This window comes from Prionailurus bengalensis, chromosome C1 (assembly GCF_016509475.1).
Source record: "Prionailurus bengalensis isolate Pbe53 chromosome C1, Fcat_Pben_1.1_paternal_pri, whole genome shotgun sequence".
In the NCBI taxonomy this organism is placed as follows: Eukaryota; Metazoa; Chordata; class Mammalia; order Carnivora; family Felidae; genus Prionailurus; species Prionailurus bengalensis.
Window position 1 is genome coordinate 106,831,013 of NC_057345.1, and position 23,633 is coordinate 106,854,645.

The following is a 23,633-nucleotide window of genomic DNA, read 5'->3' on the forward strand; positions in this document are numbered from 1 at the left end:
TTCTGGGGTCCCTCAGGGTTGGGACTCTTTTCCTGAGGCCACTATGCACCTCTGAGCTGTGACCTCAAGGAAGACAGGGACTGTGTCAGATTAAATGTACTGTAGAGGTGCATAATTGCAGGTTGAGTTTGTGAGTATGTGTTTCACCTGTGCATGGGTGTGTGTCTCTCATCAGGTTTGTGTTGACCCCTAAAGTCTATTTCTAAAGTGCACATAAGAGGTTTGAGTTCTAACTCAATCTATGATGCTCTTGGCCTCCATTGTACCTTATCCCTAAAAATCCCATAAAATCCCGTAAAAGATTATCCCAGCCCCTTACCCCCATCTCATCCTTACCCTTCACATATCCAGTTTTTTTTTAGACCCTGGGTAAAGGGAAGCGTGCCCAACCACTTCCTTGCTGAGCTGAGAGGAGGAGGGAAGGCAGAAAATCTAAAGATCTGTGTTCATGTTATATACAGGTCCTTCTGGGCTCCAGCTGCCAGTCTCTGAGCTTGACATACCTCCCCAGCCAAAGCCCACAGGGAAATGCAATGAGGTATTTTAAAGTCCTGTTCTTAGCTTCTGAGCTCAGAGTTGCGTTCCATTCATCCAGGGTGTCCTGGATCCCCCTGGTGTCCTGAGGACCCTGTGGTCCTCCTAGAGGTCCCTATGTGCCACCCTGGGCCTCTCAGAAGCTGGGGGTGAAGAGTCATGGTGAAGGAGACGCGACCAAGCTGAGGCTGGAGACGGTGTTCCTTCATCCCTACCCTCTCTGGCTCTTGGCCCACCGCTGGGCATGCCTGTGGGCAGAAAGCCAGTCTGAGCAATCGCTCACCCCCAAAGAACAGGCAGGGTCCACCCTCTCAGAGCACAGGAAAGAAAAAGGTGAGGGTAGGAGGAGGGCTGGGGCGAGGGCCAGCGGGCTCCAGAGAAGGGAAAAGCAGTCCCTCCTCTGGGTCACTTGGACAGCCCCTCAGGTGACTCAATTTCAGTGCTGAAGAGTTCCTTGTAGAGTGGAGGGAAAGCAGCCTGGACCACGATGGGGTGCAGATGCTGGAAGGTTTGCAGCTTTTCCACGTGCTGGCTACACAGGCTCCGAAGCTTCCCCTTGGGTGGCAGCTGGACATGGGTTAACAGGGGGGGAGGGTCAGTACGCCAGCCTCCTCCCCAGAGCCAAGATGTCCTCTCGGCCCTCCCGGGCTAGGGCAACCCTCCTTGCTTTCCCCTCTGCACTTGGCATCGGAGGGGTGGCCAGACTCGATCCCATCACAGGGGAAGTATGTGTTCAGGAAGCCAGAGGCAAGCGAGGGCTGCTGCAGGACAGGTGTGTGTTTTCTGAGTGAACCCCCAATCACATTCCCGCTACTCACCTGGTAAGTGCTCCAACTCCCACTTTCTGCTCTTAGGATGGTTGGATCCTGCGACTCTGTTATGTACTATCACTGGCCTTCACTGATGCTGTTCTCACGTGGAATGCCTTTCCAGTTCTTTGCTTGGCTAATTCTTCCTCACTTTCAAGTGTCACCGCCTCTGGGAATATTTCCCTGACTACCCCTCCCTGGATTAAGGGCATTTCCTTTGGGCTTCTCTCTGTGTAGTAGCACTTAAACCTGATTGTAGGAAAACGGTCTCATTTGTCTGCCTTTCCACCCTGGGTCTAATCTCCTTAGGTAGGTTCTCTCCCTGTCTCCCTCTCTCTCTGTACCTTTTGTTCCTATCATAGTGCTTGGCACATGACAGTTGCTCAGTAACTATTCGAACTAGTTTAGAAGCAGGTACCCAACGCTACCAATACTCAGTTGGAGGGAAATAAAAAAGGCCTAGAGACCCAGGAGGAGACAGAGGTAGGGAGACCTTATTGAAGAAAGGCCAAGAAAACCATTCATCTTCTGCAGCTTCCTGTATAACCAAAGTAGTCTTGAAAAGACCGCTCTCCAGCTACCACCTCCTCTCCCACCACCATCTTAGTTTCCTAGGAAAGGGGCAGTCAGAGAGGACCAGGCAACATGGATCCCTTGATATCTTTTAGATTCATTCTTTTTTCATTTCTACTGCTTTACTTTGAGTTTGCCTGGACTGTCACAGTACCTCCATCCATCCATCCTTCCATCCTTCCTTCCTTCCTTCCTTCCTTCCTTCCTTCCTTCCTTCCATCCAACCTTCCATCCATCCTTCCTTCCATCCTTCCTTCCTTCCTTCCTTCCTTCCTTCCTTCCTTCCTTCCATCCTTCCTTCCATCCATCCTTCCATCCATCCATCCATCCATCCATCCATCCATCCTTCCATTCAATAAATGTTTGTTGAGAACCTACTCAGCTAGGCACTGTGATGGGGTGTGGGGATAGATCAATGGATAAAATAAGGTAGAATAAAATATCTGGCTTTATTAAATGCATATTCTAGTGAGGGAGCCAGAAAATATAATATGCCTGAAAATTTCTTAAAGAGCAGTAATGCAGGGTGAGGAGGAGGGCTTTTTGCATCAGAAAACCTCTCCAGAATGGAGGGATGGGGCAAGCCATTTGGAAAACTAGGGGAGGAACCTTCTAGGCAGCAGGAACAGCAGATACAAAAAGCCTGAGGTGCAACTGTGTGTGATGTGTTGAAGGAATAGCCGGGAGCGACTGAGAGGGCAGGGAGAGGAGAGGAGGTGAGAAAAATTCAGGGTCATATTGTACGTGAGGCCAGTCAGCCATGACAGACCCTACAGGTGAGTCTCAGCAGGATGGGTGGCTATAGGAGGGCTGAGACTTATGCTGTGTGGCTACTGCAGGGCAGAGGAGGGAGGAGCAGGGGCCACTGTAACAGGCCAAGTGAGAACTGATAGCTGGGGGAGGTGGGGGGTGATGGTGGAGGGGGTGATTCTGAAGGTGGAGTCAGACCTGCTTTCCAGCTGCCCGCCCCCCCCAGGGTCCAGTCAGTCTCTCCTTCCAGCCCGTCCAACTGGACTTGAAGTTCTTTAGGGCCTAGACCGTTGTGTAAGTCATTTCTGTATCCTTGGCACCTAGCACTCACTGTGCCTGGCACATAGCAAGGGTCCATTGCTTGAATGATTACATAAAAGGTTCTTTTACACTGGTTCCAAATTAAATTGCCTAAATAATAGCCCTGATGATATCATTCCTCCAGCCCTCATGGCTCTCCATTGCCTGGAAATAAAGCCTTCACTCCTTAATATGGCACTCAAAGTCCTCTCTGATTTGCTACCTGACCTGATTTCCAGCTTCTTCTTGTCTTCTGCTACTTCCCTGCCCTCATCAGTCAGTGCCAGGTCCCAATCTTATGCTTCAGTCAAAATGTACTATGAGCTATTCCCCATATATGTACTATTTTGCCTCCTTATTTTTGCTGATATTGTTTCCATAGCCTGGCATGCCTGTCCTACCACCATGAATGTCTGTTAAAATCTGTCATACTTCATGGCCTACCTTAAATGCCACCTTCCCTAGGAAGCATTGATGACCCACTCTTTTTACCCCAGATTATTTTTAATCCCTATTCTATGCTCATAACATTTCCCCAATATCTCTTACCGAAGGAACTCATCAGGGGCGCGGGGACACAGTGGGAGAGCACTGGGATTCAATCTTGTATTTATTACTCGCCAATCATGCAAACGTCGGCAAGTTGCTTAAGTCTCCTCACCGCTAAAGGGGTATTTGAATACCTGTCCTATTACTGAGTTGCCCTGAGGATGACAGCATGTCTGTGACAGCACCTTGTTAATCGTACTACTATCGTTATCACGTACCATATGCTACTCTGTACCAGAGTACCAGTACGAGCCTCTTCCTACCGCACTACGAACCCTCAGTGGGGGCAAGGATCGCTTCTCTGTAGCTTTCCATTCCATGGTGCCTTGCACAAACAGATACTGGGTAAGCGATGGCTATATTAAACTGAACTGATTCCTGGAGGCCCCCCCCCCCCCAATTCCAGGCTCTCTCATGTTCCATCTGTACGCAAATGGCAGCGATTGCTTGTCCCCTTGGTTTCCGTGCTGCTGCTGCAAGCTCTCTAACACCATATGGCACTCTGTCCCCATGGAGCCCCGGGGTCCCAGATCTCGTGCCAGGCCTGACCTCCTCCACCTTGGGGAGTGCTCCTACCTTGGCCAGGATACCTTGGCGGTGGGTCTTGTAGAGATGGTGATGGAAAGCCAGCTCCAGGTTGTGCTGCAGCTGCTCTACTTTCCTCTTCTCTTGGAGCCCTGGCCGGTCTGAAGGAGGGCGCGGCACCATGGCGAGAAGAAGAAAGAACATGGACGTCAAATTCCCCCAACAGGGTGTGTCGTGTTGGGTATCTGTTCTGGAGCACGGCCTCCAGTGCGTGTGCACATGCGCATGTGTCCTGGCTTGATAATGAAAAGCTCTGGGGGGTGGGGGGTGGTGCCTGGGTGGCTCAGTCAGTTAAGTGTCGGGCTTGGCTCAAGTCATGATCTCACAGTTCATGAGTTCAAGCTCCACATCGGGCTGTGTGCTGACAGCTCAGAGCCTAGAGCCCGCTTCACATTCTGTGTCTCCCTCTCTCTCTCTGCCCCTTCCCCGCTCACTTTCTGTCTCTGACAAATGAATAAATCTTAAAAAAAAAAAATTTTTTTTTTTTAAAGAAGAGCTCTAGGGCCTGGGGCTGGGCTAGCTGTCTACAAGGCAAACTGGGGAGAGATAAGGCGGATAAGAACACCCAATTTCCTGATGCCCAAGCTGCCTTCTCCCTGATACCCTGATATTTCACATGGCCCCTTCGATGCTGGGATTCCACTATGGGGGGATGAAATGGAAGAGAGCCCTGCCCCCTGGCCAAGGCTGAGACCAGATGGGAGATTGCCTTGGTGAAGCCTCCTAGGCCAGCATCAAGGCCTCTGCATCAATTGGTGGCTAACTTCAATAGACAAAGCACCTTTTGCCCTGGCTCCATCAGATAGCCAGAAGTCATCTTTGTTTTTTTCTAAATGTTAATTTATTGTTGAGAGAGACAGAGCGTGACTTGGGGAGGGGCAGACAGAGAGGAAGACACAGAATCGGAAGGAGGCTCTGGGCTGTCAGCAAAGAGCCCAACGTGGGGCTCGAACTCACAGACTGCGAGATCATGACCTGAGTCAAAGTCAAACGCTTAACCCACTGAGCCACCCAGGCACCCCACCAGAAGTCATCTTTTAAGTCTTTATTTCTAGTTCAAATGATCAGGTCTCTGCTCATTGGCAGAGCCAGACAACAGATCGTCTTCATCTGCAAACTCAGGTTAGTAGCTCAGGTCATTAGCCCAGGTTCTCCAAATACTTAGCATTCCCTGGCTCAGCCCAGCCCACTCCATTCCAGTGGAGAGGGTGCCCAGAGTTCCATTGTGACGGCACACAGTCTTAAAATTAGCTCACGCATGGGGTGCCTGGGTGGCTCAGTTGGTTGAACATCCGACTTCGGCTCAGGTCATGATCTTCCAGTTCGTGAGTTCAAGCCCCTGCGTCGGGCTCCATGCTGACAGCTCAGAACCCGGAGCCTGCTTCAGATTCTGTGTCCCCCTCTCTCTCCGCCCCACCCCTACTGGTGCTCTGTCTCTCTCTGTCTTTTAAAAATGAATAAACATAAAAAAAAGTTTTAAAATTAGCTCACGCAGAGCAGTGATTCTCAGATTTGGTGGCACACGACAATCACCTGTGGGAGGCTGTTAAAAATCCTGGTGCTCCAGGCTGCACCCCAGATCAATGACCTTAGAGTCTCTGGGAGTGGAGCCTGGAGAAGAATCACTTTTAGAGCTTCCGGGTGGTCACAGTGTGTGGTCATGGTCACACTGGACACTCTGGCGTGAGCTCACAGGCCAGCTAATTTCTCTCTGGGATGTGGCTCACTTCCTTTCATCCCCACGGCTCCCTGGCCCCCCACTTGTCCCAACTCCACCTTGGGAGCCGTTTCCCCTTCTCAGGCTCCTCTGACCCTTCATTCTGCTCTTTAAAGCAGTTTTCCAGACTTAAGCACATTTGAAGGTCCAGACCCTTCACTATCCCTTGCCCCCCCGCCACCCGAATGTCCCTTAGGCAGGCCCAGCAACACTCACTGGCGTTGATGAGCACGAGGGCTGTGTAGAGAGCAATCTCATCCTCAGAAAAGCGCAATGTGCTCAGGGAGTGGGAGAAGTCAAAGATGGAGCTGATGAGCTCCCCACAGCCTAAGGGATGGAAAACCAAAGGATTTGCCGGGTGAACGAGGCCACGGTGCCCGGGGACACCCACCCTCTTGATGTTTGGAGCAGAGGGGGTGATCTGACCTGAAAAGAGGATACCCTGGTTCTTGAAGCTCTAGGGGGCTTGCCATCCCACCCCTCCCTCTCCATTTCCCCCTGCCCCTCACCCAAGGCTCGGAACAGCTCTGTGCCTCCGTATTTGCCTTCGAAAAAGACTGTGTGGTTGTCAGCGTTGTAGGCCCGGCACATCCTGACCAGGACCACTTCCATTGCTCCTGGAGAGGGCAGGGACATGCAGGCAGGAGTCAGGCAAAGCAGGAAGCCAGCTCTGTCCCCCTCCCCCCAGGCCTGTCCACCCTCCCTGGGCACCTGCTTTGAGAAGCACAATCTGGTCATTCTGGCAGAGCTCCATAAAGCCTGAGAGCCTCTTAGCGAACTCCACCACGTACTGAATGGCCTCAGTGAGGCGGTGGGCACAGCGTTCCCACATCTCCCACATTGACTGCAAGGAAGGAGGAGGTCCCGCTGTAGCCCGGTTTATGACCCTGTCACCCGCCCAAGCCCCCAGGAGCCCGGACTGATAAACATCAGGAGTGAGGTTCAGAACTTCCACACTGTCTGCTCTGGCATTTTTAGCCTATTCTCAGCCCAGATGCACACTTGGGGTCAATGCCTGTCACGTGGTTGCACTCACTGAGCCCCCACCAGCAGCTGGCACCCGGCTAGCTGTCCATGGGGAAACAAAACCCATCTGAGATGCAGCTTTGCCCTCAAAGAGTTTGCATTTTGTAGGGGTGAGAAGGACACACTGACCCCTCTCCCAAAAAGACACACCCAAAGGTCTTGATAACCTGGAGAAGTGAAGGCTGAATGCCAAACAAGTATTTTTAGAACAGGTTGTATTGTGAGAGTGTGATGCAAGAGTGTAAACTTTGGAGCCCAGTGGATCTGAACATGCCTTTGGCTCCATGACTTTGTGGCCCAGGAAAAGTCTGTGAACCTCTCTGAGCCCAGTTTCCTGGTCTGCTAAGAACCGAAATAAATGCCAAGCTCCCAGGTGGCTGTCGTAAGAATGGAAGATAATTTATGTGAAGCGTCCAGCACAGCGCCCGGCAGAGAAGGGGTGTGTAACATCAGGGTTCTGACTACTGTTACCATCAGAGGACGAGGAAGGAGAGTATGCCGAGGTCTGTACGCCAAGGTGTGGGTGCTGGAGGCGGTAGGATGAAGGGCAGGCAAAATGTTAACCAGCAGGGGCCAAGGAAGAGCTCTCATCCATTGGCTAGACACATGCACACACGCACACACACACACACACACACGCACACCCCATGTTTCAAAGCGGGGACACCCTTGTGCGTTGCTCCAGCCCGCTCGCCTGTGCAGGTGGCCATCTCTGCACTTCCCCAGTGGAGGCGGGATGTACCCCCTTCCCACAGGCTCTCCTGGCCTCACCTTCCTCTGGTAGCCAGCCACCTCCTCCCGGGAGAAGATGTTAGGGCGCTGTCGTAGCAGGTCCTCCAGTCGCAGCTGACATGTCTCTCGGTAGGACTTACAAACGTTCTGCACCAGGTGCTCTGGGGCCAGAGGAGGAAGGCACAGGCTCCGTGTCAGCCAGCTGCCACCCTACCCACACAAAGGGCACTCCTGGCCTGGCCTACCCCTGCTCTGCCTCCCTCCCCCTTCGACCCCTCGGCTCCCTTGGGCTCAGGTTCGGTGTACATGGAGTGCTGGCTCGGGCCCCTCTCTTGGAAGCCCCTCCCTCATGGTCCCTGCCCTCTCCACCTCCCAGCTGCTCACCAGTCTCTGTCAGGGAGGCATAGGGCACCTCTGGGGTGCTGTGGAAGCTGGGGCTGCAGTAGCTATCCGGGCCCTGTCCTGGTTCCTCAAGCCCAGAATGCCTGGGGTCCTCGAAATGAAGCCCACATGTGTCAGGGGGCAGCTGGCTGCCTGTGCCATAGAAGCCGTCTCTGGCCTCGGCCTTGCCCCGCTCGGGGCTGTGTCCCAGGTGGTATGAGGCCCCGTTGGGCCCCGCCTTGGCCAGGCTGCTGGGGCAGGAGGGCCCAGAGCCTGGGGCTCTCAGGAGGCCGGGGGGACAGGCCGAGGCCTCAGGCAGGTCAGGCGAAGAGCCCAGGGGCAGCTGCCCATCTGGGAGTCCCACAGGGCATGCAAGGGCATCTGCTCCCTGGCCCCCCGCTGGCAGGGTCTTGGCCACTTGTCCCCGCTGCTGCTGTTGCTGCCGCTGTAGTTGTTTCTGCACCTCGGCGTGCAGGCTGTCCCTCTGCTTCTTGGACATGCGGCCAAACTTGACAGCTGAAAGAGGTCGGGGACCAAGAGTGTTCAAGGCAGGAGGACTTGGGTGCTGGGTGGCACCAACATGCATTTTGATCATTACAAATTCACTTGCTGTCCCCTGAATAGCTAGCACCGAGCACAGCTTCCTCAGGGGCCCCCACTGTTGCTTGAGACCTCTGCCACCTCTTAGGTGTTTGCTGCAGGGCCGGTCCAGCCCAGGCGTTTTGGTCTCCCAGGCAAACTCTCCCGGCTGGAAACTGGCTTCTGCTAATGGCATGAATCTGGACTGAGGACTCTGGCCTCCTGATGCTGGGGCTGGGGGTGGTCACGTCGGGGGCCTCGAGCTGTATTGGGGTCACCTCGCCTGTCTAGGAGGGTCGGAGGAAGAGGAGAGCTGAAAACACAGGTCTCCCTGTGGTCAGGCCTGCAGGCTCCCTGGTGACCTAGATACTCACCACAGCCCAACCCAGGCTCCGCGGCTTGTTTCTGAACATCCTCTTCTGCTCTTTCTTTCCTGCCTTTTCACTCCCCCCCCCCACACCCCTCCCAGGTGTGGGGGCACAGCCCCTCGCCCCGCCTGCCCCTTTGCACCCCAGCGTGTTTCCTTTCACTTTGTTATTTTGGGCGCTGAAAAGTGCTGACGGACTCTTTCTGGCTCCTCATCACCTCATGCCTCCCCCAGCCCCTCCCTGGGCTCCCTCTGGGTGGTGATGGGGGGCTGTGCTGAGGCGGGGGCGAGGACACGAGAAAGCGCCAGGGACAGCAGCCCTCCCCACGCTCATGACTTCTGGGTTGTTCTCAGGCCCACTCTGGCTCCCTTCCTAGCCACCATCCTGTGTCCTATCATGGGGCTGGCAGACCAGGAAGGGAGATGAGCTAGTACTGGAGCTATGGGGCAGCAGGGCAGCAGGGAGGATGTGGAAGCTGGATGGTATCTGGGCCACAGGTGAGGGAACTGAGGAGAATCCATCACAGAAAGAGGAAAGGGAGGAGTCGGGGATGTTGGGGAATGGAGGACTGTTCTAGCAGACCCTAAAACTGGGGACGGCAAAGTCCTTTGGTGAGGGTGGTGGGCCTACCCCACCGGGCACCCCCGTTGTGCATGGCCAGCCCATGCCCCACAGAAGGACGTTTCTACAGGGTAACCTCTGCCTAGCACAGCAGGCCAGGCTGCCTCTTTGGAGACTCCAGGGAAACCCCAGGGGGCTCCCTGCTTGGCCTCACCATCTCGGGACATGCCCAGTGCCAGGCATTTCTGCAGCCGGCAGTGCTGGCACCGGTTTCTGCTGGTACGGTCGATGGGGCAGTTCTGCTGGCGGGTGCAGGAGTAGACCACGTTACACTGCTGGCTCCGGCGGAAGAAACCCTGGGGAAGGCAGGCGAGGAGACCTTGGCTGTCTCTCCTGGCCAGGCCCAGCTCAGTCCCCAGTGCTTCCAGCCCCAGCTCTGGCCCCAGCTTTCCCAGATTCGACCCCCCATCAGTTTTCTCTCCTCCATGTCTTAGCATGACGACAGTTTGCCCTGCCATCATGTTCCCAGCTCAGGACAAGGCCCTCCTGTGCACAGGGCCTCCCAGGTAAGGCACCTCCCAAGCAGCTCCCTAGCTGCTTCAGTAGACCATCCCGGAATAAAAGCCACAGAACCCCTTCTCCTCACCTCGGAAGAGACTGTACGCGCGCACGTGCTCACCTTGCACCCCTCACAGGTGATAACCCCGTAGTGGATCCCAGACGACCTGTCCCCACAGATTTTGCAAGGAATCACTTCAATTTGTGCTGGAAGAAAGAAAGAACGGGAGGTCAGCCCAGGACCCTTATCTGCCTCCTGCCCCCTCACTCGCCCCGCTCCAGCTTGTTCCCCTCTTGCAAGATGGAAGGAAGGGAAAAAGTGCCAAACACTGCTCCACAACAGGCCTAGGGGGGCTGTGTTTGGTTTGGTGGGGCAGCCGGGGGCTGTTGCAGCCCCAAGGGGGCAAGAATGCAGCTGCCGAGAGGCCACCTGTTCAGCCCTTCAAGTGGAAAAGCTCCAGTTGCCTCCCTCCCGCCTGGGGACCTAAGAGTCCTCGCTGCTTTACAACACCTGCTTCCCGCGCAGGGGGCTTCCTCTAGGCCCCCCTCCCCTACCAGGGCTCTGCTTCCATGGGAAGAGTGTGAAGCGTGGGGGCGGGGAGGGGGGAGATGTGGTGAACCAGCCGGGAGGCACTGGGGGCCAGGTACAGATGCCAGCCATCCTTGGCAAGGCAGTGAAGGCTCGGGGGTGGGTTGAGCAGAGGCCCCGGGGCCAAGCAGACAGGGTCCACAGAGTAGGGCCCAGGGGGTATGGAGAAGTGAGTTAGTTAGAGCCCAGGAGAGGGTTCAACAAGCCGGGTCTGTCAGATGCTGGGGACCCAGGGAGAGAATCAAACAGGGTGCTGAGGCCCCTGGCCCTGGAGCAGAGAGTGGGCAGCTCTGTGTGTATCAGTACATGAGAGTGTGGATGTTTACATGTGCACGAGGGTCCCATGGATGTTTACGTGTGCCTCTGGGTCCCATGGTATGCCCACGCATCATGAATGCTAACTTTGGCTGGGACTAGGGACCATCTCATTTAAACTTTTTCCTTTCCTTTACAGGTGAGGGAATAGACCAGATGAGGTAAGTTTGCCCCAGGGCCGGGTCTACATCCTAGCTCCCCTGCTTTCCATTATGCTGTTCTGTGTACATGGCTTTTGGGGTACACACACCAGTGGGCATGTTTGAGGGTGTGTGTACACATGGAAGGTACACATAATTGTGAGCCAGTGGGCATGTCTGCTTGAGCCAGCAGTCTCACCTGCACGTTGGCGTGTTAGTGTTTGTTCTCTGGGCCACAGGGCCCCTGACCTATACCTGGCTCCAGATTCTTCTCTCCTTTGCCCTGGCCCCGTCAATGCCCACAGCTCTCTCCTGAATTTCAGGGACCAGCAGTTGGCCTTCTCCCAGCTCGTCGTTGAAGAGGAGTTGGGATTCCCACTATGTCAGGGGGACTCCGTCCCTCCCAAGGGACAGGGGTCTCTTGTGTGCCTTCGGTGTCCTGCTGCCTCCCCTTTGAGCAGGGAGGCTGAGGTGGAGCAGACCAGAAAAGTGGTCTAGGACTGCAGCCCCTGCTCATCGGTGACGTGTCCCCCATCCGTGTCCTACTCTGAGGGTCAGTGGAAGCAGCAGCTTGTCTATAGGGCAAACCTATATTCCAGTGAGCTTACCTCTGGCTCTGGCCTGGGCCCTGGTCACACATATGCGTAGGGCCTCCCAATGTGAAGTGGGCGCCTTTACACCACCGACCCTCAAGCCAGCTTTGAGCTGAGTCAGAGTAAGCAGCCACCTCCTCATGGGGGACTGGGCCCATGAGTATCTGAAACCCCTCTGTGAGAAGTCCGTTCTCTTCTCCACCCCAGCCCCCATCCGACTGCCCAAACCCCACGCAGGAGGCTGTGATCACCTGCGGCGGGGGGGGGGAGCGGTGACGGAAAGTGAGCCTTTCGGATTCTTTCCAGTAAATTAGGAGTAGATTGGAATGCATGGAGGGGAAGAGAGAACAAGACAGGGGATTGGTAGCTGGAAAAGGGACAGAAAACATGGAGATACTGCATATCAAGTCACTTAGATTCTCTAGGCCTCAGTTCCCTTGCCAGTGAGGCCGGGGTACAAATAACATTGTTTGTCCATGGGGGGATTGTAGGTAGTTTCGCAGGCGCAATGACATGACCTGTGGGAAGCGCTGTGTAAGAGGCAAAACTCTACGTATGCTGTTACTACAGAGCAGGGCCAAAGGTGAAGAAGGCCAGTGGGCATTTGAGGCCTGATGGAAACACCCGTGCCCCATTGAGTCTGTGCTTGCGTCAACACCTTCCCCTTCAACAGTGTGGGTCTCCCTCTGTAGTGGCCCTCAGCCCAGAGAGGGGAGAAACCACCTTGGGTCACCCAAAAAAGTAAGCGGCAGGGAGATTAGGCCAAGCCACAGTGGGAACTCGGACTCCAGCCCAGCAGTCAACCACAGGCCTCCCTGCCTCTTCCCTTCTCCAAGAGCCACATCCGTGTGCGTGTGTGCACCAACCACACAGGTGACCCAGACACATCTCCCTGCCCTATGCCTGACCCACTGCTGGTCCTTGCCCCAGGAGCCTCGCGGCACTATAACCAAGACCTTATTCTTCTCATAGGCTGATGTGGCCAGCCATGGACCCCCTTCACAAATACCTACCTATTCTTGAGGGGGATGCTGGAGTTTAGACCCCAGCCACCAGGCCAGCCACTCCTCAGGGCTCCCCAACCACAGTCCCAAGACAGAGGTACACAGTGAGAAGGAACACAGAGTCAGAAGTTCCGAGCTGGGAGGCTCAGACTCTTGTAGCTTCTGAGCTAGAGAGACCAAGAGGTTCAGGACTAGCAGACAACAGAGACTTAGAACCTGAGCTGGAGATGCAGGTGCAGAAACACAGAAAGACCCACACCGATATTCTGGCCCCAGTGCCCTGCCCCTGGCCCTGTCTGCACCACCAGGCCCCTGCTCTCCCTGCTCCCTCCTTCCCCTGTCACCTGTACCCCTTTCAATGCCATCTGCTTGAAACCTCAAAGAGAAAGTCCCGTTGCACGCGTGAGGGGGACTTGTGGAGGCGGGGAGTGGAGAGAGCGGGGAGAGAACGGGAAGAACCGGCAGAGGTGGCAGTGAGGTGAACAGGAGCTGAAAGCACCCCGCACCCCTCACCTTCACAACCTACCCCCGAGCCCTTGCCTGCAGCAGCAGGTGATGGGAACCCAGGTTGGGGAGGGGGAGCTGAGTAATCACGGGATTACTCAAACGGTTGCCCTGGAGCCTGGCCTGCCAGGAACTTAGCGTCTAAGGCCTGATGGTGCCAGGAACTTGAACCAAGCAAAGGTCAGGACTGTCTAGGCCAGCCCCTGCGGCCCCCGCTGCTTCAGGACGATCTTTGCACCTCACTGCTGCTCTCTCCCAGGGCCCATCAAAGGAAACCCTCACACTCCCAGGAGAGAGAGGTGTCCACCTACAAACGCTCCTGAAATCAGCTAGTGATTACATGGCTCTAGCCCCCCATCAAGGGATCTTGTGAAAATTTTGTGAGCAGGTCCCTGCTCAGGTCTGAGGGCCCAGATCCTGCATATGGACAAGCTCTGCTTGGTGCCCAAGCTTGCTGGTCCTCAGTCCGTACTTTTGAGTAGCAAGAATTGAGTCCCTCTTGAAGCTTTTGTGCAGGGCTGCTCCTCCCTGGGGGACAAGGGTGGGGTTGGCCGTCTTTCCCCCAGCTCATTTTCATTTCTTCTCCTCAGCCTGTGAGGCCTCTAAAGCTGCATTCTGTTAGGACACTGGGAAAAGAAAATGAACCCCTTCTCGATTGCTTCAGAGACTGAAGCATCCCCAGGGAGCTTGCTGTGTGCACCTCTGATGTGGGGGAAATCCGGTAGTGAGGAGGTGGTCTTTCCCTCCCTCCAACCCCTCTAGTCTCACCCTTCCCACAGCTGTGAGATTCATTGATAGCGCTCTCTGAATGCATCCAGAGCCTGGCTCTTAGGAAGCCAGCTCTGGGCCTTGTCCAGGTGCCCTATGCCACAGAGAGGAAGTGGTAGGAGCGAAGGAGGGGCTCTAGCCCAGGGGGATCTCTCCCCTCAAACCCCAGAACCACTCCCCCCCTCCTCTGCCGCCCTGCCAACCCTGGTAGAGTGGATGCAGCCAGAGGTGCCCTGGGGTCCTTATCTTCTCTTGGTGCTTTGTCAGTCTCCAGATGGGCCTTCCTTCTCTTTCTCTCCCCTTTTCTCCAGCCGACAGGGGTTCAAGGGCGATGATAATGATAGACATAAGCCGTGGCTGAATTTTACTTGGTGCCAGGCTTCGCATATGTGTTTCATTAATGATTACAACAACCCTAGGGACCAGGCATTGCTTGTACTGTCCCCATTTTACAGATGAGAAAACAGTCGAGGAGGGAGTAAGTGGCTTGACTAAGGTCACACGGCCTAAAGTGGCAGATCTGACATTTGAACCCAGGTCTCTGTAATTCTGTAACCCATGTCCCCAACCATTAAGCTATACACCCTGTAAGGATGAGATGCCCAAGTGAACCAAGCAAATGGGATACGAGACAAGGTTACTGGCCACAGGGGAAAGGTGGGCTGGGAACAGAATTCAGAGAGGACCCCCGGGGAACTAAAGCCGGGACTCATGCCTGATGTAAGGATGCCCAGGGACATGGTCCCCTCGTTCCCTGCTTTTCATCTGCCGTGCCACCTCCTCCTGCCTGTATTCATGTCTTGGGGCCAAGGTGTCCAAGGCCAGCTAGCTCGTCTGACCCAACAGAGCTCCTCTGGGGGTGTGGGCTGGCTTTCATACAACGTAGTAGGCCTCTGCAGGGATGAATGAGTGGACAGGAAAGAGGAATGCACCTCTTTTCTTAGCTTAGCTCCCCCACCCCCACCCCCATGGAGACCACAGCTCTGGCCAGGGGTCCCAGTGTACCCTAGCCTGTCACCAGCCTCCCTCCTTTCTCAGCTCTCCTTCCCGCAGCTTCTGCAAAGCTGGAAACCACTTTGGTGTGTGCCCCCACAGGGGAGCGGGAGGGGGAGGGGTGGCGGGGGCCAGGAGAGAAGCACTTCTATCTGCTGAACACTGCTCCCAAGGTAGGGCGAGGGTTTTCTGCTGATACACCCAGATCCCAGGGCTGAGAAAGTAGTGAAGCTAAAACTCAGGTGGGCGAGGGAGAGTCTGGGGTTCTGAAAAGCCACGAAAGACAGCCAGCCACCTGAAACCCCTCTGGGTGCCCCCGCCACCCCCGCAGTCTGGGACAGGAGAAAGGAGGGGAAACAAAAGAATTGAGTGAAAACAACCAGTGAATGGGGGGAGGGGATGAATCACCAGGAGGAAGCTCTGAGGAGTGGGAGCCCCAAGACACAGTCAGCGGCCTTCCCTGCCGCCAGGCTTGTGCGTCCTTTCCACAGGGCTCTGCTGTTCCAGGAGACCAGGAACCCAGAGAGACTCTGGCTGGGGTGCTGACGCCCTGCCCTGTAACCAACCCTCCCCCGAACACACATCCCCATCTTTTCTGAGCCCAGAGTCCCAGGACAGCATTGCAGTAGCAGGAAGAGTAGAGATTAGATCTCAGAAAGGACTGGCCGTGGAGGACAAGAGGAGACCCCAGAGCTGCTTTCCTTAGAGGGCTCTTAGCATAGGAAAGTCCCTGTTCCCTGTCTGAGTCAGGGGCACAGAGGCAGGGGAGATGAGGGGGCCCCCAGGAGGGCAGCAATACTGCTTCAGTGTGATGGGACAGGCTGCAGCGCCGTGGCCTCTAGGACCTTGGGCTAGGGGTATTTGGGATTCCAGTTAGGGATGGGAAGAGAAAAAAAGACAAAGGTTCTGGGGTGATGCAGGGAAGGAAGGGGCCCTTTGTAAAGTCTTCAGGTGGTCCAGGGCTCCCAGGATAATAGCTGTGGCACCCTTGGGGACCTGGACTACTTCTGGCCCACGGCTCCTCATTATCATGACCAGACTTGGAAAGATCAGGGCACAGCAAAGACTGGCATGCGACCTCACACCTCCCCTTCCCCTTCCCCCTACTGCCCCATGCACACTCAGTGGTTGGTGGGGGGAGCTCATGCCTATTGCCTCCACGCTGGCCGTGCCCTCAGAGAGAGATGACTAGGGCCACCATCCCTCTGGCTGGCTGGGAGTCTTTCTGGCTAATGGACATTTCCTCTGTGCTTAGCTGCAGCTCGCCATGGCAGGGAGCCCCTATCACCCTTCCAGAACCTCCATAAAATCCATGCCTCCCCCTTCCTGCCTTCCTAGACCCACTCAGTACTCAGCATCTCCTCTCTGCGGCCCGTCCTCTTTCCTCCCCATCTCTCCCTGTGTCTGTGTGCCTTTCCATTGTCTGTGCTCCAGCTCTGTGTCGGGCTTCACGCGGTGCTGTTTGGGTGGTAGTTCTCCACTTACAGCTCCATCAGGGCATCATTCTTTCCCCAAGTATTTCATGACTCTGTCCTTTGGGTTTGGCCTCTGCACCCCTCTCTATTTCCTGGTGTGTTTCTGCTCCTTGTTTGTCTGCCCCTCAGTCTCTGGGTGTGTCATAGTCCCCAGCCCCCAGTGTGTAGACTCTCCCTGGCTATAGTCAGAGAGCGCAGAGGTGGCTGGCACTCACTAGGTGTGTGTGTGGGTGGGGATGGGGGCAGCCAGGTAACCTGGGGCTATGAGATACCCAGAGATGTCCAGGTGAGAAGGACTAGTGGCATCTACCCCCAGATCGGAGGGGACCCCCTTCTCTTATCTACCAGCCTGGATGGAGCTGTTGGGGGGAAATTATGTAGAACTGCCTAGTGGCTCCCTCCTCCAGTCCTAGGGACTCCTGTTCTCCTGCCAGGCTCTGAAACACACCCAATCCTTGCTTCCCAGGGTGGATTTACTGACTGGGGACCATTTCTGGGAAGACTGGTTTGCTAACTTTTGCTGCTAGTCTGAAGAAGCTAGAAGGAAACTGAAGCTCCAAAGGGCCCCTCTTCCTGTGGAAATCTTTGGCTCTTTTCCTTGCCCCTCCTGACCCATCCCAGCTCATACACCCACACTGGAATCTCTGTCCCAAGCTCCTTCTCTTCTATGGCCTCTCTGTCTATGTCCTGGGAGAGTTGAGATGCCTTTACTAGCTTTGGGGGTGCTCACCTTGGGGACCAGGGCTCTCTCCTTGGTCGTGGGTCCTCAAGAACTGGGACCCTCTCCAGAGTTAGTTTTATTTTTAAATTTAGCTCTTATTTTGCTTATGAGGAGACCAGAGCCCAGTGACTTGTTTAAGACTACGTGGCTAGTTGGTGACAGAGCTGGCATCAGAATCTGGTCTTTAGATTCTCAGCCCATGGGTCTTTCCAGGACCCAATATGGCCTCCCTTCTGTGGTTTGTGGGAAGACCCCAGGTTGAGGCTGGGCCTGCCTCAGGCCTCAGGCCACAGGGACATGGGGCTTCCCTTTTCCTCATTTGCCCTGTGCTCCGAGAGGCCCTCCAGCTTTCCTGACGCGAACAGAGGGATTGTCTGATTTACTTGTGCTTGCTCTGCTAGAAGGCACAGGGACTGTACACATCTGCCCACAAGCTGTTGGCCCATGGCTTCACACCAGGAAGGGGTGAAACTGAAGGCTTTCTGCTCTGTTTCCCCTGCCTGATCCCCCTTCATCAAATGAATGAGGGAAACTGGGGACACACACACACACACACACACACGCTGAGACCTGGATGTTGGGTTCTGACCCTCTCTATCTGCCGATCTGGCTCTCCTCTACCTGTCCTGCTGCTTCAGGGCACAGCAACCCCTCTGGCTCCTCTTTGAACCCACTCTGAGGCAGGTTGGCAGCATGGAGGGAGTTGCTGCAGTGGGAGAGTGTGCCTGTCAGTCACCAACCTCCCTCTGCTGCAGCTCTGTGATCTGGGGTGAAGCACTGGCCTCGCTGGGGCTCAGTCCTTTCTTGTTAAACGCGGGGCAGAGCACCTCAGACACTCCTGCAGACCCTTTCCAGGGCTCATGACATACGTGGTCCTCCACAGCCCCCTCTATTACCCTGCCCTAAGAAAATTGCCTGGGGAGTGAGACTCCACAGCTACTCCACCCATCTCCCAACAGAACTTGGCCTTGACTGGGACACACCCTGTGGTGGGGGGAAGAGCCCTCAGCTTTTCTCACGCTGTTCCCAAGACACCTCTCTGTTCCAGAGGCCCAGGGATGACAGTGGCATCTAGGCTTCCCCACTCCCAGGTGGCCCCATTCACTTACTTCTCATGATTGAGCCTTGGGCTTTGCTGCCTTGGCTTTCTGTCCTCAGTGGGGGGTGGTCCGGGGATGGGGCACAGCTGGCAGCTGGGTTGGGGGTGAGGCCCTCTCTGCCGAGCTTCAGCCTGTAGCTCCTCACCTAGCTCCCTCCCAGTTCTTCTGGGCCAGGGGGGTTGAAGCCACCACCACACAGGTGGCCGAGTGACAACCCCCCCACTCCATCCCCACCCCCTCTGGGGTGCAGCGAGTAGGATGACAGGCGCTGCACGTGGCCAATCTGGGCCTGGGGCAGGGTGTGAGGGGCGGGGCAGCCAATTGCAGGGGGCGTTGGAAAATTCCAAAACCACATGCGACAGCCACACGCGGTAAAAGCTGTTTCCACCCGTCAAGGTAGTTCTGGCTGGGGAGCCAGAATGGAGCTCACGGGAGCCTGGGGCCAGGTTCCTACTCCCCCTCCCACTGAGGACCAGAGCCTGACCCTCTTTGCCAGGTGACTCCAGGGACAGGGATGTTTCTAGAGGTAAGTCACAGGATGTCTGCCCCCGGGGGGGCAGTGGCTGGTGCCACCAGAGACCCTGTGGACTGTCAACTGCCACCCAGTGGGGTGCAGTCTGAGAGGCCGCCCCACCACCCCACCCGCCATGCTCATGACCTCCCTCCAGACATGGCATATGCCCTCGGCTAGGGACTAAAGATAATAGCAGCAGTAATAATCATCAGACAAATATCCATTATCCGCAGGTAGGGTTATTTCCTCAGGACCAAAACTACTGAAACTGGAATGCAGATAATGTTGGCAACGACGATGATGATGATGATGGTGGTGGTGGTAATAAAAGAATAATAATGTTTACTATGTGCCAGAAACGGTTATTAATTTCTTATGTGGATTATCTAATACTCACAAAATACTTTATGAAGTAGGCACCATTATCCCCATTTTGAAGAAAGTGAGACACAGAGAGGTTAAGTAACTTGCCCAAGGTCACACAGCTAGTTAGTGGTGGGGTCAGTATTCAAACTCAGGCAGTTTGGCCCCAGATCCCACCCGAGGGATGGGAGAGCTTCTCTGGTCCATCCTCTAGCTCTTGAGGATGTCTCAGCTTGGGAGGTTTCCTGGCACTTGAGGCTAGAGTTTATTGGCCTGGGGGTCCTTCTGAGGGTCCCTCTCAGCCTCAGATCTGCTCTGTGGGGTACCTGGGCCTGAGGGTTCCCTCTTCAGGGCCCTTTAGTGATTAGGCCCTCTCTTGGTCTGGGAATCCCTCCTGGGCTCCTCCCTTCTTGGGACTGTCCTGGATCTCCTCCTTGGGTTGTCTCAGTTCAGAACCTATTTTTCTGAGGCTCTCGGCCTGGGGGAGTCCCTCATCTCTTCCGGATTCTCTGATCCTCTAAGAGGTCTCTGGTCTTGCCGGGCCTCTAATAGCTCTTCAGCACAGTACCTTTCCATGCTGGCCTTCCTCTGGCTCTCGGGGCAGCAGAATGCACATGCACGGAAGGCCTGTCACCCTGGCTTCTCATAGGACACTCTGGGGTGGGGGTGAGGGCTTGGTTGCACAGGCCCAGTGGGGCTGGGAGAGGGGAAAGGGGTGTGGTCTTGGTCAAGGTTTCTGTGGTAAGAGGTTAAGGTCGGGATGGAGTATAGGCTCCTCCAGTTCCAGCTGCTCCGAAAGTCCCCCTTCTTCCCCCCCCCCACCCACATATGGTCCCTGGTTCCCATCCCCCGGTTCTTGAGCACGTCACTCCTTGACCTGCTTTCCTCCCAGGGCCCTGCTCAGCATTTCCGTGGGGCCCTGTGGCTAGGGGCAGGCGAGGCACAGATCTGGATTGTGCTGAGCCAAGCAACCCCCCACCCAGGAGGACGCAGCATCCTGGATAGCCCCCTGGCGCCTGTCCGCCCAGCTCAAGGACGAGGGGACGCTGTTGCCCTCTGAGATGTCCCTGCTTGGAACAGGGAGGCTCTAGGCAATCTTGGCAGCCGGAGCAAGGTCAGTGAGCTCTCAGGAGGAACTGGTAGGCAATTCAGGGGAGTGCCATGGAGAAAGGCAGGTGGTCTCTCTTGCGCCAGAGTGGTTCTCATTAATGCGCAGACCGTGCTTCTGGAGGAGGCCTTTCCCAGAGTACCCTCAGGCGGTTAAGGGTGCGCCTGGACCTGATGGGATATAAGCTTTGGGACTGAGATTGGGTGGGTGCATTTTCTGGGGCAGTGGCCTCCACAAACTAAGGGGTTAGATCCCATGTGCTGAGAGGTCCCTAGAGGGGATGCTTCCTCACCAGTGTCCATTGGGAAGTCCTTCCTGAGCTCTAGCCTTCCTACATGCTGTGGCCTCAGTCTTTCGGGGTCCAGAGTGTCCCTGTGTATCATGTTTCCTACAGAGGTGAAGGTTTTCCTGCTCTCCAGCTCTGCACGGCCTGGCTTGTTCACACCTCAGGATGTGTTAACCACCAAGATGAACACCAAATGTGGCTCAGCTGTCGCAAAGCCCGGTGCAGGCTCCCTGAGTCCCGAAGGCCAACCCTGCCTCCCCCTGCTCTCTGTCTCCGTCCCTCCCACTGCCAGCTCCTGTGCCTCTGTCCAGCACCCCTCCTCTTCTTCTCCCACAGGTCTCTTCTAATCCCTCTCTCCTTCAGCCTGTGGTGCTCCCTCTGACTCCACAGGCTTCCTCCTGACCTCCCATCACCCTGATCTTGAGGTTTCTTCACACCCCACCCCCGGCTCCCCATCTCCCTGTTTCCCTAGGTGCCACCTCTGCCTGGCTCCTCTGTCTCTGGGCCAGCTCCGGAGCCTTGCTGAGCTCCTGCCATCTCTCCACACCCAGCACCAGGTGCTGCCCCAACCCTCTACTCACAGCTGTGGGTCTTCTTTGCGGCCAGCAGCTCTGGAAAGAGAAGAGAGGGGGTCGGGGCCAAAAGTTGAAGACCATGGGCACCAGGAACACCACCCCATCACTGGCCCTATCCCACCCCATTCCTTTCTCCTGAACCTGGTGTCTGAGCAGAAGGTGGGACCATCCTGCACACACCCCTCTCTTCGCTCTATGCCCTTCAGGTCCTCAGAAGTGCTGGGCTTCTCACTGCCTCTGGGAGTTCCCCAAGCTCTTCCTTCTCCCTTCTCTCAGAATGCCCTTCCCTGACACCCTAGTCAGTGTAGCCAACTTCCCCTCATCCGTCAAGTTTCCAGTTGGAGAAGCTGTACATGCCCCTCTCCCCTCCCCTCATGCTGACACTCGGCACTTTGTATTTGATTTCCTGACACTCACCGCGTTGTTCCCTAACTGCTATCATTGTGTCACTATCCGTGAAATGACGCTTTCCTGCTGGTCGGTAAACCCTGTGGAGGAAGGGACTGTGTCTGTCTCGTTGACCTTGCTATTCCCAGAACCTTCTGTGGTGCCTGGCCCATTAGAGGTGCACAATAAATATTCTGCAGCCAGAGTGACATCTCTGTGGTCTCTCCTTCGTGCCCGAAAGCACCTGGGAGTGCCAGAGGTGTGGAGGTTGAGAGTAAGGCCGTGAGGATGTTTGGAGGAAGAGGATGGAGACTGGGAACACAGACTCTGCCCTCTGAACCCTGGCTCCTGTGGCATACCAGCCTGCACAGGAGGGGGTCTCTTCCTGTGGCAGGTCTGGGCAGAGAGCAGACAGTAGGGTGCCCAGCGGCTTGACGTGGGGTGGGCAGGGATGCACACACCTTGGAGGGGCAGCTGCTGAGGAGCAAGCCTTTGCTAGAGCATTGTGGCGACCCGGTGGTGGCGATGGTAATTCACTTTGGCATTTATTGAACAACTACCGAGGGAGACCCTGGGAGGAGGCTTCCCCTGCCAGGTGTTGGTTGATTTCCTACAACCACACAACAGCTCCTCATAGAGCACAAGGCTAGCCTTTTATACCAGAAAAGCCTGTAGCCCTGCCTTAGGCCCCCTACAGGCTTGCTCCCTAACCTCTGAATCTGCTCTGCTGCTGGAGTTTTCTTTCTGCTGGCCATTCCCGGACACCTCTCCACCATCCCCCTCACACTGTCCCTTTGCCCAGGAGATGCTCCCCACAGGCAGGTTTCCTTCACGGGGCGGGGTGGGGGTGGGGGGGAATGCACTAGAAGGGCTGGGCTCTGCTGGGGTGGGGTGGGGGAGGACTGCCCAGAGAGGGAGTGACTCCATCCGGCCCCTCCCCCTCCCACTGATCCTGCCTGGCCCCACCCAGCTTCCTCCCTGACGTGGCACCCTCTCTCTGGCCTCCTGGGGTGGGGGTGCTTCCCTGCCAAGGCGGTGGTGTTCTTCCTCCACCAGGTGGCCCCGGAGCTTGCTGGCACTCACTCCCCTGGGTGTTCACAGCTGACCAAACAGGTGGCCGTGCATTGTGCTCTGAGAGGGTCTCTGAGTTATAGACTGTGGGTGGGGACAAGGACTGCCTGACTCTGTGCATCCCACTGCCCCCGGCCTGGTTCCCCACGTTCTCTGCACAAATGAAACCTTGCACCCCTGGGCCAGTGGGGAGAAAAGTGCCAGGCTAGTGGGCATGGGCAGCGGACAGGGTGTGGTTGCTTCCTCCCCCCACCCTTTGTCTGTCACCCTTAAAGGCAGGAGGGGCTCCTCCATTGGTGAATGAACAGAAGGTGGGGTGGCCAGCCTTCCATCCACTGCTGCTGTTTGCCAGCTGAGTAAAGCAGTGTCCCCACCTCATCGCAGGGGGCGCTGACATTGGGAGGGTCTGCCCACATTCTGGCCCTTCACTGGATCTAGCTTCCTTCACCCTGTTCTCCCCTCACCCCCCACCACCCCACACCTGTCTTCCTTCCCCGCTGCTCCCTTTCTTTCCCCTCCCTGTGTTTCCTGCTTATCCCCCTTTCTACAGTCTCTTCCTCTGCAGTGTCCCCAGCCCCTCCTCCTGCTTCTCCTTCAGTTTCCATCAGGACTGGCCTGCATCCCCTGCCAATCCATCTCTCTCCTTCTCTCTTGTCTCGTCCTCCTCCTCCTCCTCTCTTCTTGACCAGAGTCTTCCTCTCTCTCTCTCTCTCTCTCTCTCTTTCTCTCTCCTGAACCTCCTGACAAGTCCTTTCCACCTGCCTGCAGGGCCATGGGCCTCTTACCCTGAGAGGCTCGGTGCTGTCTCTGTGGGGCCCTGTCCATGGGGCAGCTCCTTTGGTGCCGTCCTTGCTGCCCCGGCTGCCCAGGAGGGCAGGGAGCAGGGCCCAGGGGAGGGAGGAGGGAGCAGGGAGGGAGCACCTGGCCTGTCAGCAGGCAGGGGAAAGGAGTGGCTGGCAGAGTGGCCTGGCACCAGGACGGGACAAGGAGAGAGATCTGAGGAACAGAGTTTGGAGCTTTGGAGAGAAACAGGATAAGTGAAGGGAAGGAGGCCAGCATTTATTGATCACCTACTGTGTGCCAGGCCCTTTGCCAGTCACTTTAG

The 23,633-nt window shown here is 55.9% G+C and overlaps 1 protein-coding gene across 1 annotated transcript; it reads right to left on the bottom strand.

Moving 5' to 3' along the window:
* Positions 1-431: 431 nt before the first annotated feature.
* On the bottom strand, positions 432-23,428 carry RORC (RAR related orphan receptor C). Its single transcript, XM_043576341.1, has 11 exons — positions 23,314-23,428; positions 21,077-21,106; positions 10,144-10,229; positions 9,679-9,820; positions 7,960-8,472; positions 7,615-7,736; positions 6,529-6,661; positions 6,327-6,434; positions 6,034-6,144; positions 4,092-4,201; positions 432-1,101 (listed from the first exon to the last, which is right to left on the bottom strand). The coding sequence occupies exons 1-11, from the start codon at positions 23,351-23,353 to the stop codon at positions 940-942; spliced, it is 1,557 nt and encodes a 518-aa protein (XP_043432276.1). The 5' UTR covers positions 23,354-23,428; the 3' UTR covers positions 432-939.
* Positions 23,429-23,633: the final 205 nt, after the last annotated feature.

Coding starts and splice junctions, on each gene's coding strand:
- RORC (XM_043576341.1), bottom strand. CDS start 23,353: ATGGACAGGGCCCCACAGAGACAGCACCGAGCCTCTCAGG. Junction 8,473..9,678: donor ACTGGGCATGTCCCGAGATG/GTGAGGCCAAGC, acceptor GACCTCTTTCAG/CTGTCAAGTTTGGCCGCATG. Junction 4,202..6,033: donor CCTCGTGCTCATCAACGCCA/GTGAGTGTTGCT, acceptor GCCCTCCTTCAG/ACCGGCCAGGGCTCCAAGAG.